Below are 18,310 nucleotides of genomic sequence, written 5' to 3'. Positions count from 1 at the left end.
CAAATATATACCAAAGAGTATAATCTTCTCCCTTAATAATTTCAAGGCCTCTTGCCAACAAAGGTGATCCCATTCCTTAGGGCACAGACAAGTAACTGGATTTACCTCCTAAACCCAGAATCAGGAGCAAGATGCCAGAAACACCAATCAAACTGCAAATTCTGCCAGCAGGGCCCAGATTTCCATTTACCCTTCCAACTGTAAAAGCCTAGCTCAATGGCAGCAGAGACGTTGGCCTGATTTTTATTATTAGTATTATTATTATTATTGCGAAACCACCACTCCACACTGAGAAGACTGATGCAGTTCAGGCAGATCAGGCGATACGTGGAACCAATGAGGCTCCTGCTGGCCTTATATAACTGATGCCTTAAGGCCTGGCTCACCAGTCTGAACAACATGTCAGCGAGGGTAGTTATTCTGCAGACTCTTGGAACCTTGTGCTGCCTGAAGCTCTGTCACTCTTCACTTTATCTGAAGCCTTGCCTCACCTCCCTGAAGCTCTGTTTTATTCTGTCTCACCTCTGCTGAAGGTTTGCCCTCTTTTGTCTGAAGCTTTGTCTTGCCTCACTTCACCTGAGGTTCTCCTGCTCTAAACCCTGCTTGAACTGCTGACACGCCTTCCTCTTATGGCGCCCCAGCAAGCCACAGTGACTGGAAGGCAAGCAAGGCGCAGGGTCAATGACCTTCTTGCCTTTTTTCCAGTTCTACCTATACACTGCCTGAAGGCCTTTTCTAGATTATTCTTAGCTGGTTCACATTTTGTTCTCCTTGCCCACCCTGGTCCCTGAAACTCAGATTTAACAAAGATTGCAGATTCACTAGGCCCAAGCCATGACTCTGGCCTATTCTGCTTCACTGCTCACTCTTTAAAAGGGCAGCTATTACCACTAACATATTCTGGCAAGTAAAGCCATCAGGGAGGCATTTCATCTGCACCGCACACTACTCCAAATAAGCAGCCTTAGTCTGCAATGAGGCTTGCCTGCATCACTACAGACATCACACTCCATGTTAGTGTCTGGTTAGGTTGCTTTTAGTGTCACTGGGTTGCCCAGTGCCTTTCCTGAGTGCTATAAACCAATGATGAGTGAAGTGTAAGCCGTCTAAGACTGTGTGTGCAGGGACTTCCTCTGAGGGTAATAAAGTGGAGCACAATATCTCACCGATCAAGAACAAGCAGGTAAATCAATGGGCTCCAAAACAATATATATTTTCCACTCTAGCGCAGTTTATCTATAACCAGCCTTTGGTAAGAAAGATATTACATTTGAAGGAGAGAAGAAAAGTTTGGCAAAACCATCGAGCAAGCCCTTGCTGCTGTCAGTTGCTTATCAGAAACAAAAAGAGAAGGAAACAAGGCCTCAAATACAAGCACCCCACCACTAACATACCACAGTCTCTGAAACAAAAGAGACTGTTCAGAGTTTAGGTCTCTCAGAGCTAGTCTATATATTGCACAGCAGTCACATGGAAGTGCTTTCACTCTACTTCACAGGATGATGTTCATCACATATGAAGCTGTTCACAAGTAACAGCTCATGTAAACACATCATTTTCTAAAAACTCACCAACAGAATCCCTCCCAAAAGGTCACTGATAACAGCTCTTAGTCACCATCACCCACCAGTAAATTTGCATATGAAACAATGTAAGAAACTGGTCACGTGGCTTCAGTGACACTGTAAAAGAGAAAGTATTCATATTCATTTACAAATATGAATATCCTTATCTCTACAGTCTAGTATTAGTATGCATAACTCCAGTTTAGAATGGGGCCAGAAGGTTTAAGCCCATTTTTTTTAAGTGCAGCTCCCAATAAACATGGGAAATTATAATCTTAGAACCACAGAGCTGGAATCAACCCTATGGACCATCAACTGCAGCCCTTGTCAAGGAGGCACAGTGGGGAATTGAACTCCCAACCTGTGGCTCCACAGCCAGAGACCCAAACCACTGAACTATCCAGAAGAAACTCCATGTGCTCCAACTGAGGGGTTCCTTGCTTTTAACACATACACACCAGAGTTTTTGAAAGGAAAACAGGTGAGAAGGTTTAAAGCTCCCTCACTTGTATAATTTTGATGCAGGTTGGTTACCATGAACACTCACTAGAGAATAGAATAGAAAAGGATATTAAAACTGCAGGACGTGTATTTTGAATATTGCTTAGTTTAACCCTGAGTGGTAGGTACAGAAAGAAGGATATTCCTTCCATGAGGATAATTATACTGTCAGTGTTAGCTTTTCTCTAGATCATATATATGACTAAGAACAAGTAAAAACAATCTTAAAAAATGGCACCAAAACCGCTTGACAATTTCCTCAGCATGCCATGCCACAACAGTAGCTGGAAACTGGGCGTTATTTTTAGAAGGAATCAGGACATCCAAACAACTGGATTTAGTGACTCAAAAGGAAGAAAGTGGTGACCTGTTTTCAGAACTACTCATTTTGAAAATTTCAACTTTGTACTTTCTCTCTCAAATTTATTTTGGACCTTAACTTCTTTTTCCCCCACACAACATCCAAATGAGAGCAGGATCATTTTGGGAAAAAGGGATGGGACACAAAAGGAAAGGACAGGTAATCTGAGTCACAGAACCTGCTGAATAAAGAATAAAATATATGAACTAGGTGAAACCTAGACTCAGGCTTCATAATCAGATGGCAGAGCTGCCAGCTGCGATATTGACAAAGGAGAGACAAGTACTCTTATTTAATGCAATTTAAAACTATCCACTAGTTAAAGTTATTTGCATAGCATGCAACAGTTTAAAAATATCCACAAATATTTTAAAATACAGAAATAACACAATAAAACTATGTCCTACAGCCGAAGTGCCAACTACAGCAGATTCACCAAATCAGTGAGAATGTGGCAAATCAACACTTACATAAACCCCACTGATTACGTTTACTTTAGTCAGGATTAAACATTGGTCCCAGGTCAAAGACTAAAAGAAGCAAAATATAAAAGTAAGCTAAAACCAGCAACAGAGAACAAAACATTTAAGCATGCGAGCCAAATTAAAACAAACAAGAGAATAAACATGAAAAAGTGTCAAAGCATTAAAACAGGTCTTGATTGAGAATAAGATTGTGGCCTGATGCCTAAAGGAGAATAATATAGATTAATACAGATGCATACTTTTAATTGACTCATTCGATTAATAAACAAAAATCAAAAGGAAAGTCATCTACAGTCAAACTGCAATGTGTTGATATATTGTTTCTGTCCATCTAGATTGCAAACACTGTAAATGCAAGTAGCGTGGTTTTTCTGCTCTTTCATGATTGTTTAAAAACATATCTAGCAGCCAGTTCCCAGCTGCGCAATGTACTAACTCAACAGATTAGCTGAACTCTGATCCATTCATTTTTAAAAGAGGTACAAGCACGGCAATGGTGCAGCCCAAGCAAGCCTCTGGTGGAAGTAATTCAAGACAGTTATGGGGAGAAAATAACTGCTCATGGAGCCCTGCTGATGAATCACATACATTTCCCAGACTTTACAAGCTCCTTGCATCGTGTTTACTGCACATGCTACGTTTCAGACAAACGCTGGGCGGATTACCCAATCGGAGCATTTGAATTTCCAATAAGAAAATCACGTGTCTATTCCTGCCACTACATGTGCATTTTAATTACCTCTGCTTCAGGCACTGCACTTGATGAGGCATGAAGCTTAAACATTTTGTCTCTTCTGTTACATCTTTGGAGATTCTGAGTGCTCCCCACTGCTCTGGCAATACTGAAAGGTCTTTCTGCACAGAGTGTTCATGAGGGTCTCTTAAATAATGCTAATGGATGACACAGAAAACTGGCTTGGGGTGGGCTGAGGAAGGGATAAAATTAGTTTTATTTAATTAGTTTTATCAGCAGTGCAAGAAGTTAACGGTAAATTCTGGCAAAGCTTTCGTCAGCCCTCTTTGGGCATGTGGCACACAGTACCTCACAGCAAAGAGACTGCTTTGATACAACTATATACAAAGGGGAGAAGAGGCTGTATGCTTGCCCTTCTCCATTTTTTTGCAAAAGGAAAAGGTCCTGAGTGAGAGAAGCAGATGTCAGTGTGAATAGAAGTCGTGAATTTATGAAAGGGCTGCTGCATATTAAGATGCCTCTCACAATATCTGTTCAGGAGATTATTTTCTTTGGTATAAGATGAAGCAAAACAAATTTGCTGCACGACCCAGATGGCCCAAGGGACAAACCATATGAGAAACCAAATATGATGCTCCTGCCAAAAACAGCAACTGTGCCTACCAAAAGACAGCAGAGACCTAGATGCAGAGTTGCTGTCTTCCGCAGTGGCTACATGCTTATTATCACGATAGCTAATGTGGACGTAAAACATGCTCTACTTACCACAGTGCCCCATTATTAAATATGTACCTCAAACGTACCATCTTACACATCAATCACAAAAACTGCTTGGTCTTGAAAATGAATGTTTTTCATGAACAGCAATGGGGGCATAGAGCATTAATTGTAACATATCCTGCTTTGTACTTTGAACAGTGGTGAACATTAAACCAATATGCTACCATACAGTGTCATATAAGACTAATGGCCAAAAGTTTCACAAGGTCTTCCAGTTGTGAAAAAAATTGTTTGTTGGTTTGTTACATTACTTGAGTATGAAAGGGATTTTCTTTTTCCTCTTCTCAGAGATGAGAAGCCAGGGTAGTTATTGCTTCATCAAAATGCCTCAGGATCCAGGTCAGCATCTTTATAGACTTGATGGAATTAACATCACGTGTGTTTTAGTGGGGAGACACTGAAACTGAAAACTGACTATGGCAATTAAAAATGAAAAGGCCTGAAAAAACTAAACAGCCTTGAGCAACAGGTCTCTAAGCAATTTCCCCCAAAACCAAACTATTTGAAGTACACCTTCCACCCATATATGACCTAACAGCCTTCTCTATTAGCCACACAACATTTCTAAAAGCTTTGCTTCCTGCCATTTCTAGTTATCAGAGGATAATAATGACAGTGGGGGGTGGGTGGGTTAGTATCTTTTTTCACTGGAAAATACATTCTAGTCATTCTAGCCAATGACAAGGCCACAATCACCCCTTTCCAAATCATCCACACCTCTTAAATCTATAGCCTGATATATAATGGGCATAATTATAAAGCAAAACAAATTAGCATACAATCGAAAGACAATTATCCAGTGTATTTAAATTTGAAATCTTTGCGTTATTGAAACACAAATGGGTTCTACACAGCTTGTGTTGGTAAGCTAGTTACCTCTAAGCAATGCATACAAGACAAGGTTTCACCAACTGCAGCTTTCTCCTTATTTCAGCCCCTATTTGACTGATTGACTACTAGTCAAAAGCCTTTCTTCTATATTACTTCCTGCTTTTTATCCCCTTTGCCACGAACTAAAGGAATCCAGCTATCGGTAATCATTAGGTGGCAGCTACAAACAAATGTGCATGCAGGCACATAAAGCTGAACAGTTGTTTAATATGATTTGTGTCTAAAGTTGCCTAGAGGTGGATGGTGGGTATCAAGCAGCAATGACTAGACCGCCATCATTCCACTGCATCATTATTCAGTGGGTTGACTATTACTTGCATTCTGTTTTGACCACTGTTCAATTTTTAATAGCATCCATTCTTTATGTAATTTCTGAAACGTCATTAATGCGGTTTCCTCTTGCAGCAGATGTCTGTCCCTTCCATTCACTACATAATTTATAAATCTTTATAAATTCCAGAAATACTACCCTTAAGAGTCGTAGAATCAAAGCAGGGACTGTCCTCCACCAGGACTGTGTAAATAAGAATGGCTAAACCCAGAGAGGTTTGAGGGGGAAATGGGAAGTATGTCTAATATTCAGCTATAAGAAAAAATGTTGCTGAAGCAGAGATTTTAAAAAAGGGAATGTACAATATAGCAAATTCTTTTATGGCAACAGTGAAGTGCACCATAAACAACTTGATTGACAAAGAGGTACTGATTGGAGGGAATATATTCATTTATTAGATTTACATTATATCCTTTTTCCAAAGTACAGCACCCATTCCATATCTAGGCAAATGTGCAGGTTAGAGTGGACCTTGCCTTTTTCTATGCCTGTGTCCTCTAGATGTGTAGGAAAATCATTTTCTATGGTTACTTGAGGTTTAATTTAAAGTTTCATCGGGCAAGAAGATCTGCCAATCAATTAGGACTCAGTGAAACTTTCAAGATTACTAAACAGGAAAAGAGAAGTTTTAATTAAAGGGTGTATCTACAATATCACAATGGTTTCTATCCCTTCTAGTTTCTATCCCTTCTATTTTTAAATGTAGGTCTTCTAACGGAAGGCTTGTGGTAAGATTTAAGAACCCGTAGCTCACTTACCTCAGGTATCTCTCCTGAAACAGGAAGAAACTTCACTTCCGCTCACAATCCTGCAGTCCTTTAATTGCCGACTCTCTCAAACATATATTGTGCTGACAAATGAGTCATGCCTAGGAAAGAGAAAGTATATATTGGCAATATATTGAGTCATACTACGTTCATAGAAAAAACTGATTAAAATTTATATACTGTATAAAATTTTTATATATAAAAATTTATATATAAATTTATATATATATATAAATATATATATATATACAGAGAGGAGAGAGAGAGAGAGAGAGAGACTGAATAAACGATGGGCCTCCTGATCTATGATGCTTCTTTGAATCGTAAGTCATATGAGTTCCAATATATTGAAACATCAAAGTTTTTGACACTTTTGGTGTTTCAGTATATTGGAACTCACATGACGTACGGTTCAAACGAGCATCATAGATTGGGAGGTGCATAATTTAAAAGATGATCCAAAATTTACATGATTGATACCTTTAGTTTGTCATGTTATATTGTCCATACACATATGAATCATTATAGTGTATTTTGGCTTTTCAAGAATCTATACTTTAAGTCACTTCGAGTCAAGCAGGAATAAGAATCTGGGCTGGCATTTCAATCTCTGCGTGTTGTTTATATATGTATTTTAACATACAGAACTGAATAGCTCATTGAGTTGGGAATTTGATTCCCCACTGTGCCTTCCAGGAGAAGAGCCAGCCAGTGTAGACTTGGACAAGTTGCAGAGACCTAGAGCAGCATCAGAAGGAGAGAATGGTAAGTATATATATAGTATTTTATATTCAGAAAGCTTTGGAAACAGTTGCTGTAACTTGGAACCAACTTGTTAGAACATAATTATTACTAAACTACTTCAAGAGCCTATGAACCTTTCATTCACTACTATTTTCACAGAGCTGTATACCTTCTAGACTAAAAATATAGAAAATGCTCTCTTCTGCTGAACAAATATTTACGAGCTATCTTAGGCCTTCCTAAAGGAATCAAGACTTCTATTCTCCAGCTGGAAGCAGGCTATATATACATCCCCTTAAATATTGGTTGAAACTAAAAAGGAGGATGGGATCAGCTTTAGTATTGTCTGCTTTTAGAGAGATGTTGAATTATTGCTGCGTAAGCGTGCAGCAGTAGATACAGTATTATGCAACAGCCCAATTCATTGTCTGTCTTTCTATTGTTTGTTTCTTTATTTGTTTGATTGATTTTTATCCTGTATTTAAGGCCTCCTTTAGTGCTACATGAAATCATACAAATAAAAGTTTTCACAAATATTCAAGTATATTTATTTCTTCAATCCAATAAGCAGTAGTGGCAAGCTTACATGTCTTACTTTAAAAGTGTCCACCACACATTTCTGTATGGCTCCATTAACTACCTAATGTTCTTAGATCCCTTCACATGACATCAATGTCTAGCTAAGGATTTGGAGAATCTTATTTGTATCCCTAAATTAAATCTTACAAAGATTTAGTTTAGGCATCCTTCAGTCGCAAGAGACTATGGTAACGTGCTCTGAATAAAGGACTTGGAACACTATCTAGTGTGGCTGAGGAGGCCAATTCAAGAGTGACAATCCCTCCCACACTGAAGACAAATACAGTCTGTCCCCTGTCCAGCTCCCTGATTTTGCTGCTTTCAGAATTGCCTCTTTGCCTGCTGGACAAGGGTCTCTTCAAAATGGGAGAGGCCATGCTGCACCACCTGCCTCCAGGCTGAACGCTCAGATGTCAAGGTTTCCCATCTGTTGAGGTCCACTCCTAAGGCCTTCAGATCCCACTTGCAGATATCCTTGTATCGCAGCTATGGTCTCCCTCTGGGGTGATTTCCCTGCACTAATTCTCCATACAGGAGATCTTTTGGAATCCGACCATCAGCCATTCTCACAACATCAACATACCCAAGCCAATGTAGACATCACTGTTTCAGTAATGTATTCATGCTAACAATTCCAGCTCATTCTAGGACTACTCTATTTGGAACTTTGTCCTGCCACGTGATACAAAAAATGCATTGGAGACAACGTATATGGAAGGTGTTCAGCTTCCTCTCCTGCCGTGCACAAAGGATCCAGGACTCACTGCAGTACAGGAGTGTGCTCAGGACACAGGCTCTATAGACCTAGATCTTGGTATATGCCATCAGCTTCTTATTAAGCCATACTTTCTTTGTGAGACTGGATAACATGGTAGCTGCTTGCCAATGTATTTATCCAGCTCGACATCTAGAGAGAGAGAGTCATGAACAACTTCCAATTCTAGTATGTAGATGATAATAGAGAGAGGTGAGTCCACACCCTGGCCCATGACTTGTGTTTTCTTCAGGCTGATTATCAATCCAAAGTCTTGGCAGGCCTTGCTAAAACAATTCATGAGTTGTTGGAGGTCTTCAGCAGAGTGGGTAATAACACCTGCATCATCAGTGAAGAGGAAGTCCCATATGCATTTCAATTGGACTTTGGTCTTCACTCTCAGTCTAGAGAAATTAAAGAGCTTTCCATCTGATGTAGTCTGGAGATAGACACCTTCTGTTGCAGCTCCAAAAGCGTGTTTCAGCATGACAGCAATAAAAATCCCAAAAAGGGTTGGTGCGAGGACACAGCCCTGTTTCACTCCACATCGGATGTCAAAGGGATCTGATGTTGAGCCATCAAAAACTACAGTGCCCTTAATTTCCTCATGAAAGGACTTGATGATGTTAAGGAGTCGAGGTGGACATCCAGTCTTGGGAAGTATTTTTAAAAGGTCATCCCTGATAACCAAATCAAAAGCCTTTGCAAGATCTATGAAGGCCACGAAGAGTGGCTGTCATTGTTCCCTACTTTTCTCCTGCAACTGTCTGAGGGAAAATACCATGTCAGTGGTTGATCTATTAGCTCAAAATCCACACTGTGATTCTGGATAGACTCTGTCTGCAAGCACCTGGAGTCTCTTCAGCACAACAGGAGCAAGCAGCTTCCCTACAACACTGAGAAGAGAGACGCCACAGTAGTTACTGCAATCGCCCCTGTCTCCTTTGTTTTTATACAATGTGACAATGTTTGTATCCTTCATGTCCTGTGGTACTCCACCTTCCCTCCAGCAAAGACAAAAAATTTCATACAGCTTGATGATCTCTTTACAGCATTTCACCACATCAGCAGGGATGTTATCCTTCCCAGGTGCCTTGCCTGAGGTGAGGGAATCCAAGGCCACTTTTATTTCTGCTAAAGGTGGTTCGCTGTCCAACTCTTCCAAGACAGGCAGGCACTCAATGTTGTTTAATGCCTCTTCGGTTACTACATTCTCTCTGAAATATAGCTCAGAGTAGTGCTGCACCCAGCGTTCTATCTGCTGTGCTCGGTCCTGGATGATCACACCTGCAGCAGACTTCAAGGGAGCAGATTTTTTCTGTATTGGACCTAAAGCCTGCTTGATACCATCATACATTCCCTTGATGTTACTTGTGTCTGCTGCTATCTGTATCTGAGAGCAGAGCTGAAGCCAGTAATCACTGGAACATCTCCTGGCAGCCTGTTGGACTTGGTTACGAGCAGCTCGAAGAGCCTGCAAGTTGTACTCACTAGGACAGACCTTGTATGCTGCTAGAGCTCTCCTCTTGTCCTCGATGGCTGGCATCAACTCTTCTGAATGGACTTCGAACCAGTCGGCCATCTTTTTTGTCTTCTTGCCAAATGTGGACAAGGCGGTGTTATAAACAGTATTCTTGAAATGTACCCATCGTTCAAGTGTATTTGCTTCAACTAGGCCTGGAAGGTTTTCCTCAAGCATATGGGCAAATTTCTCCAATTTTCTTTGATCGTGAATCTTGCTGATGTCAATAAGTGGTCTTCCTTCCTTTTTCATGTGATACACTCTCTTTGGTCGCAGTTTTACTCTACTACACACCAGTGAGTTATCAGTATTGCAGTCAGCACCCTTATAACTGTGTGTGATTGTAATACTAGGAAGTCTAGCGTGTCTAGTGAGGATCAAATTGGGTCATTGCCAATGCTTCGATCTTGGATGTCTCCACGAAACTGTGTTGAAGCTTCATATTAAAGAGCATATTGCCGACATAAAGACCATAATAACAGCAAAACTCCAGCAAGTGTTGGCCATTTTCCTTCATCTTCCCAAAGCCAAAATGGCCTAGACAAGTAGGCCAAGAATTGTGATCAGCACCAACTCTAGCGTCTCTGAGAATGAACAGTGGCTGTCTCCTGGAGATTTGTTTGATAGTAGCTGCCAGATCATCGTAGAATTTGTCTTTGACTTCTGTTGTGGACGACAGTGTTGGTGCATATACACTAATGAGGGTGACCGGTCCCACTGATGAGTGGAGCTGCAGAGACAGGATTCTTTCACTCTCCACAGTAGGTGGAACAATGGATCTCAGCAGGGTATTTCTGACCGCAAAGCCAACACCATATTCCTTGGTCTCATTCAATGGTTTTCCCTGCCAGAAGAATGAGAATTTTTTTTCTTTGACAGATCCCATGTCTGGCAATCTTGTCTCTTGCAGTGCAACAATGTCCATCTGCAGTCTACTCAGTTCCATGTTGATTACAGCTGTCTTGCACACATTGACTATTTCCTGCAGGTCATCAGAAAAGCCAGGGGTCATTGTCTGAACATTCCAGGTGCTCAACCTTAGGTCAGAAGTTTTCTTATGATTGTTGCATGGTGCAGAGTTATCGATCTGCTTGTCGGCTTTCACCCTAAACCCCACGCACCCCGTGAGGTTAACAGACCGTGGTAATGTAGCAGTTTACTGGCTGGGGACTGCCCAGCTTAAGGCGGGTGGTAGCTACCAAGTGAAGTGCAATGACCTCTCCCACTATCGGAAGTAGCCCCTGGCATCATGCTCTACGCCAATCGAACAAAGGCTTATAACCAGTAACTGCTACTTCCTGTGTTATTTCAACGCTGTATGCAAAGCTGGAGTGTCCTCTCCAGAGCACGAGGCCTGGATACAATGATATGGAGGATAGGCTGTTACCCAAGCAGCAAATCCCCCCTCTCCACATCGTTGAAATAGTCCAATGGAAAGGCAAGAGCCAATACAACTGGTTCCAGTGATGTCGCAGGAATTGCCAGAACGGCACAAACTGCCTCCGGGACTCCGGCTCCAGATTTTGCCTCGAAGTTAATTTCCAAGGCTGACAAGCCCCACCTGGCCAGCCTGCTCTCTAGTAGTGCAGAGATTAGAAACATAGGCCTCCAGCTGCTGGATCTTACAAAGTGCAACTTTATTATATACAAAACAAGTAAGAACTTCCCTTCTACTGTAGTTTCAAATAACGATAATCCAATCTCTGATCAGAGAAGCACACTGCAATAAAACAAAGGAACAACCATATATTTAATGTGTAAATCTAGAAAAAAGTAGATTAAAATCAAGAACACCCCATACAGAACACAGCAGTTTGATTCATTACAAGAAACGTAAGTTCAATTGCATAAAATAATCTCATGGCTGCTTCACAGATGATATGTTTAATAGATAGCTACCAATGATTTATTAGCCCAAATCCTTTTCCTTAGAACAGTAAATCACACTAGAGTAGGCCTATTGAATCAGTAGAGATTTAATTAGTCAGCTCCTCCATACGTTCCATTGGTTCAAATGGGCCTACTGTGTAACTGAAGAGCCGTGTGGCACAGTGGTTAAACCGCTGTACTGCAGCCAAAACTGTGCTCACGACCTGTGGTTCAATCCCAGGGAGCTGGCTCAAGGTTGACTCAGCCTTCCATCCTTCCAAGGTCAGTAAAATGAGTACCCAGCTCGCTTGGGGGGGGGGGCAATGTGTAGCCTGCATAATTAACTTGTAAACTGCCCAGAGAGTGCTTGAACCACTATGGGGTTGTATATAAGCAGCACACTTTGCTTTGCTTTAACTTACTTTACCATAGTAAATATTTCACAATGAAAGCATATGAGGATTGCTCCCAAGTTCTAGAACCACACATTCTCACTGTCTCATCCTCACAGGCAATGATGAAGAAATGCAAAATTATTCTTCTTGCCCAAGTTTTGAATACAGTGTAACAAGAAATATTACATTTGGATTTCTTTGAATAAATAAGCCAATTTTTTTGGACAAAACATGGGGGTGAAGAGGCACAGGCATAAAAATATCTCGTGTACGGCTTTTGCTGCCCCTCCTAGGTATGTTCGTTTAGTCGTGTCCAACTCTTCGTGACCCCATGGACCAGAGCACGCCAGGCCCTCCTGTCTTCCACTGCCTCCTGGAGTTGGGTCAGATTCATGTTGGTTGCTTTTGGTGACACTGTCCAACCATCTCATCCTCTGTCGTCCCCTTCTCCTCTTGCCTTCACACTTTCCCAACATTTTCCAGGGAGTCCTCTCTTCTCATGAGATGGCCAAAGTATTGGAGCCTCAACTTCAGGATCTGTCCTTCCAGTGAGCACTCAGGGTTGATTTCCTTTAGAATTGATAGGTTTCTTCTCCTTGCAGTCCAGGGGACTCTCAAGAGCTGCCCCTCCAGACACAACCAAATATCAACTGAAAGTTCCAATCCTTGCCTTATGCTGAGTCAAGCCATTGATCTACTTTCTCCAAGTCCTGACAGTCAGAAGCTCCCTAGTTCTTTTTTTTAATAATAATAATAATAATAATAATAATAATAATAATAATAATAATAATAATAATTATTATTATTATTATTATTATTATTATTATTATTATTATTATTATTATTATTATTATTATTATTATTATTATTATTATTATTATTATTATTATTATTATTATTATTATTATTTATTTATTTATTTGTTTATTTATTTATTTATTTATTTATTTATTTATTTATTTATTTATTTATTTATTTATTTATTTATTTATTTAATATCCCGCCCATCTAGTCAATTAAGACCACTCTAGGCGGCTTACAACAGGCAGAGGTTTCTTCCTGCCCTGCAATCAACTTTCCCTAGAGCAATCAAAGACTGAGTCATTCTAGTTCAAAGCATATGCTAAATAATGTAATAATGTGCACTGTAAGAGTGCAAGACAAGACCATCAGATCAGACCTGGGTTCAGCAGTCTGTTAACACAGCAGGCAACTTGCAGCCAAGAGAAAGCTCACACACAAAGCATGACTGGAGAAGCATTCTCCTGTTTGTGTTCTCCAACTGTGTACTGAGGGGAAGTATATTCATAATGCCTGATATCCACAGAAAAGCAGCCTTCAGTAGCTTCCCCAAAAATAAGACAGGGTCTTATATTTATTTTTGCTCCAAAAAACACATTAGGCCTTATTTTCAGGGGATGTTTTATTTTGCAGCCATGTCATCTTCTTCTGGTTGCTGCACAATGGTGGAGGGCAGGGATTCACTTAACTGGGGCTTATTTTGGTGGTAGGGCTTATATTATGAGCATCCTGAAAAATCATACTAGGGCTTATTTTCAGCTTAGGTCTTAATTTCAGGGAAACAGTGTATATAGGTAAATACCTAGCATTTGGTGAGTGGATAGGCAGAGGTTTGCTTCCATTCTGAACTTCAAACTGAACAGATTGTTTTCAGCCTGTAAAAGGAAAACCATCAGTCCCCAAAGTTGAATGTTAAAAAGAAAATCATGATAATTTCAGGCATTCCCAAGTAGACACCACTGGCATCAGGGCACCGAAAACATTTCCACAGAGACCACAGAATTCTGTACCATAGATGGTAATGGTCATCAACAAATAGAAAGTCTGTAGCAGCTGTATAGAATTATTCTGACATAAAAACAGTATGTCTTTGAAAAGAATATTGTTTCTTTTCCTACAAGATTGCACTCTTGTTCTCTGAGCAAGTAAAGGCTATTGGAAAAGTCTGAAATACATTACAGTATTACTCTGGTAAAGTCAGAAGACCTCCAATGCAACACTGTGGCCTCTGTCCAAAGCTAAGAGGCTGGGAAGTGGTGAATTACTAGCTTCAGTATTAAACGTGCTAGAAAAGGAAACATGGGCTAAGAAAATAAGTGGACACATGTTCAAGCAAGCAATTTAGACAGCATATTTACAGTGGAAATGAGACCCTAAATTAGGCAGCAGTACTGAAAGCTCAACCCTAAATTTACTCCCACTGTGGTTGCGAAATTTCCATCCTGCACACTTTGCAAGAGTGGGAAGCTACAGACAAGGTTGGTATTGTAACAGTCTAGCAATTCGTGGTTTTATGTAAATAGCTAGGTTATATGCAGTTCAGCAATTACGTTGGGACAACCTGTGTAGGTGTCACTGCATATCATTGCACCTGAAACAGTTACAAGCATTTCTGCTACCCTATTTAACTGTAGCTAGCTAAACATAAAAGAAAGGGTTGAGAAACTGTGCTCACAGCAAACTGGCAGCTTGAATTGATGGTATTGTTTAATATCTATATAATGGTGGCACAGATGTCATCTGGGGTGATCACAGACAAGGTTTTTATTTGCAATCTCACTGCTTCAGTCACTATTTTTTTTACAGGACTTCTAGGTGGCCTCATCATCATAACCAAGCGTAAGAGTCTTCCCACCACTTCTTCCTTTTTTACTGGGAGGAAAAATATCTGAATAGGTATATACATATTGATCAGCAGCACCAGAAGCCTTCCCTCTGGAAGGACTCCCCCCCATTCCTATTTTTCTTCTCAAATGATCTGGTAGCAGATAGTAGTTTTTTACTGACATCCTCTTGGCACAACTATGTCTGTGAAATGGCAATGGCATCAGCCACAGGCGGTGATTTTTGGCAATAAAAAAATTCCACTCATGTCCCATGGCTCTTCAGACTCTCGTGTAATCCTCCATTATTATGAATCACAAAGGCCACAAGGAAAAAGCTTCAGGAGCCACAGATAGGTAGAAAGAAATATTTAATTACCAAAAATGCCACCTTCAGATTACATTCCCAACAAGTAACTGTTATTTTATTTTTTTGGTCATTTAAGACTTCCTTCTTCTGCTTCCCAGTTCCTCTGCACTACAAGGGGTTACACGGGAGTCAAAAAAGCCATGGGACAGAGTTGGATGTTCTTTATTACATATAATTGTCCCCTGCTATTGACAGCATAATCCTTCTGCGGGCATAAATTAGGCAACAGGAATTCAGCCTGTGAATGCTTCCACACAGGGTACTCATAGTGCTGTCAGTCAAAAGATATTGCATACCTGTTCTGTCTTTTGCTGCTTAATTTTTTTCCTACTATGAAAAAAACACTGTAGGGGGAAAATTGGAAGGTTTAATATGAGACGTTTTTTGCACATCCCAGTTTTTAAAGTTAGAAATTTAGTATTAGTTTTAAAGTGAGGAGTTTTGGTTTTGTAATATTTTTTTCCAAAAATTGAGCCACTAATTAATCTTTGGAAATTCTCAGCTTTGGCACACAGCTGCATTAAATACTTACTTAGCATGTCAAGCCTGGTTATCTTTCTCCCTAAGTCATTCAGCGTTAATGCTGAAACACCCCTGTTGTTAATTGAAGTGAGTGCTTTTTTGACATGTCAACTCCTATTTCCAATTACTCTGAAGCCCCAAAGACTTTGTTCTTTAGTCCAAAAGAATTAACTTATCCATACACGCAATCTTCTCTTTCTCCCCCACCCCCATACACAAAAGAGATGGAGAGGTAGGTCAAATTCATGGACTTCAGTGAAGGGTTAGCATCTGATAAATACATACCAGCATCTGGGCTGAGTTTGGTTGACCGCATAATTGAGTTGACCGCATAATTGGGCACAGATATAAAACACATACCATATAGAATTCCCCTTTTCTTGATATACCTCTCTCTGTTTTAAACCTCTGATGTACATATCCACATTTTAAACAAGTGACTCTGTCCACGTTGTTCTGCTTCTCATTTGTAATGTAAATATAAAACCTAGTATAACCAGAGCCTTCTGTGATACAGAAGATCCCGGGCTGCCATTTTCTCAATACTCTGCCTTTACATCCTTCGCAGCTGGGCTGGACTGGAGCCACTATTCTGGCAGTGGGGTCAAAGGCCATGCTCTAAATCTTTGAATGCCAAGATGTATAACATCAAGTCTAATGCCCAGAAGAAGGAACTGCTGATGCAGAAGGCCCTAATTGCCAGTTTCTCTGTACTACAAGGGCCTAGAAAGAAACCCTCACAAGAAAGATAGGAGTGCTGGGACATATCTTGACCCTCTAATCAGCAGGAGATTCTACAGAAGTCCAAGGCAATCAGATATTTAATAAAAGAGAAGGAGAATAAATACTTTTCACTCCTGAAATGTGGTGCAATGAATACGTGTATTATATTTTCAGACCATTTTCAAAACAACATCAAAGGAAGCTTTCTGAATGAAGTGGAATGCTATGACCTGCAGAATTTTACAAAAAATTCCAGTCTCAGGACAAGAATGATGTTTATGCACATTTGTTATTTGTTCCATATACACCAAAAAAAAATCCTTTCAACTGGTGGAAAGCATAGAAACAATATGGGAAAATGTGATTTTCAATCCAGCAGGAAGCACAGAAATGTTTACATGGTGAATTCAACTAAAGGGGTTATATACCCCTCTTCCATCTCTGCTTTGAGCCAATTTTATGCCTACTTTTTAATCTTGAGAAAACACCACATGAGATGGCTCTGCAGTTGAACCCTCCAGTGCTGGAGATTAGAAGGTATATGACCAGATTACGTATTCTTAGAGTTTTCAATATAATCTCTTCTAAACTCAACATCTGCCTTGTGCCTCTTTGCTCACATGGGCTTCCATCATTGCACCCCACATCAATGGTTTCCCTAGCATATATTTTCTTACAGTTTGACTTCCAAGTATGTATTTGGCTTATTCCAACAGTTGCATCTCCAACAAAACTAACAGTTTTGGGTCCCAAGATGTGTTTGGCAACATTTCCAATAATTCCCAATCAATATAGTATTTGAGGGTTTTTTGCCATTAATGATACTGGCTGCAGATGCTGACAGGCATAGCCCAACAGCATCTGGAGCACCAAAAGTGGGAGCCACCAAGAAACAGATTGCTATTGTTACATGGGATTAGTACTGGGTGACACAAGTAAGGACAAGTAAACCTAGAATGAACTCTATTACTATACTGTATTATACAGGTATTAACATGTATTCATCTTGTACTACCATCAACTAAGTTGTTCTTTTGCAGCATCTATCTAGGATGTGAATTAGAACAATTATGCTGTGGTGGCTCTACTCATAGCTGGCTGGTTGATTCCAGACACTGGTGCTGCTGGGCTACATCTCTGGTCTATGATATTTTGATCCTCACAGTACCTAAAAATCAGAATGAAATTGTTAAGAATCTAGAGTCTCCAGCTAAAATTCTTTTTTCCTTCTAATTTAGAAGTGGCAGGAAGAGAATGAATAAGTACTAGAGGCCAGTAATGGAGCTTTATGAAGAGCAACAAACTGAAGCCCAAGTAATCAATGAGTGAGATCTACAGATACTTCAGCAAGACATAATCCGACATGATAGTCAGTCTGTCTGGATGACGCTGCGCTTCATCTTAACATTAAAGTTCACAACTTGGTATATTTATTAGTTTCTGCTTTGCTCGTGAATGCTAATTTCTTGCCAAAATAGTATTTTGTCAAATAGTGGTTTCTCTCTCAACCAGGGGGAAAAAGTGACAGTTTTGCATGCCCTGATAAAAACGTTCCCTCTAATTTTCAGCCCTGCTGGGTGGGACTCTGCCCCTCACGTGTGCAACGCTGCCACCCCTATGTAGGGTTCCATCGTGACCAGAACCAAAGGGGCTGAAAAAGATTGTTCCAGGTGCACGGAGGACAATAAGCCCTGCGTGGAGGGGAGCAAGGTTGCGCACACCTCAGAGGGAACCTTGCTTAATAATGTTGAGGTGCTAATCATGTACTTCAAAGGAGAACAAAAAAAAGGAGCACAGCCCACCATCCATCCCCAAAATTTCTGAAATTCACCT

The 18,310-nt window shown here is 40.3% G+C and overlaps 1 protein-coding gene across 13 annotated transcripts in view; it reads right to left on the bottom strand.

Moving 5' to 3' along the window:
* The window catches only part of LOC110072917 (uncharacterized), a 303,684-nt gene that overhangs the window by 130,975 nt on the left and 154,399 nt on the right, over window positions 1-18,310 (bottom strand). For 10 of the 13 annotated variants that reach the window (XR_013545240.1, XR_013545242.1, XR_013545231.1 and 7 more), the window contains one exon: window positions 6,367-6,476. Coding sequence is in view for 3 of the 13 variants with exons in the window: in XM_072998685.2 (XP_072854786.2) it covers window positions 9,258-10,226 (969 nt within the window). In the remaining 10 variants the exon portion in view is untranslated. Of the gene's footprint in view, window positions 1-6,366; window positions 6,477-7,678; window positions 13,915-18,310 lie in introns of those variants that run through there. The other 3 variants (XM_072998685.2, XM_072998683.2, XM_072998684.2) reach the window with 1 other exon arrangement.

The sequence above is a fragment of the Pogona vitticeps genome, chromosome 4 (genome assembly GCF_051106095.1).
Source record: "Pogona vitticeps strain Pit_001003342236 chromosome 4, PviZW2.1, whole genome shotgun sequence".
NCBI lineage: Eukaryota > Metazoa > Chordata > Lepidosauria > Squamata > Agamidae > Pogona > Pogona vitticeps.
The sequence above is the reverse complement of the archived record's forward strand: the minus strand, read 5'-3'. Positions and strand labels throughout refer to the sequence as shown.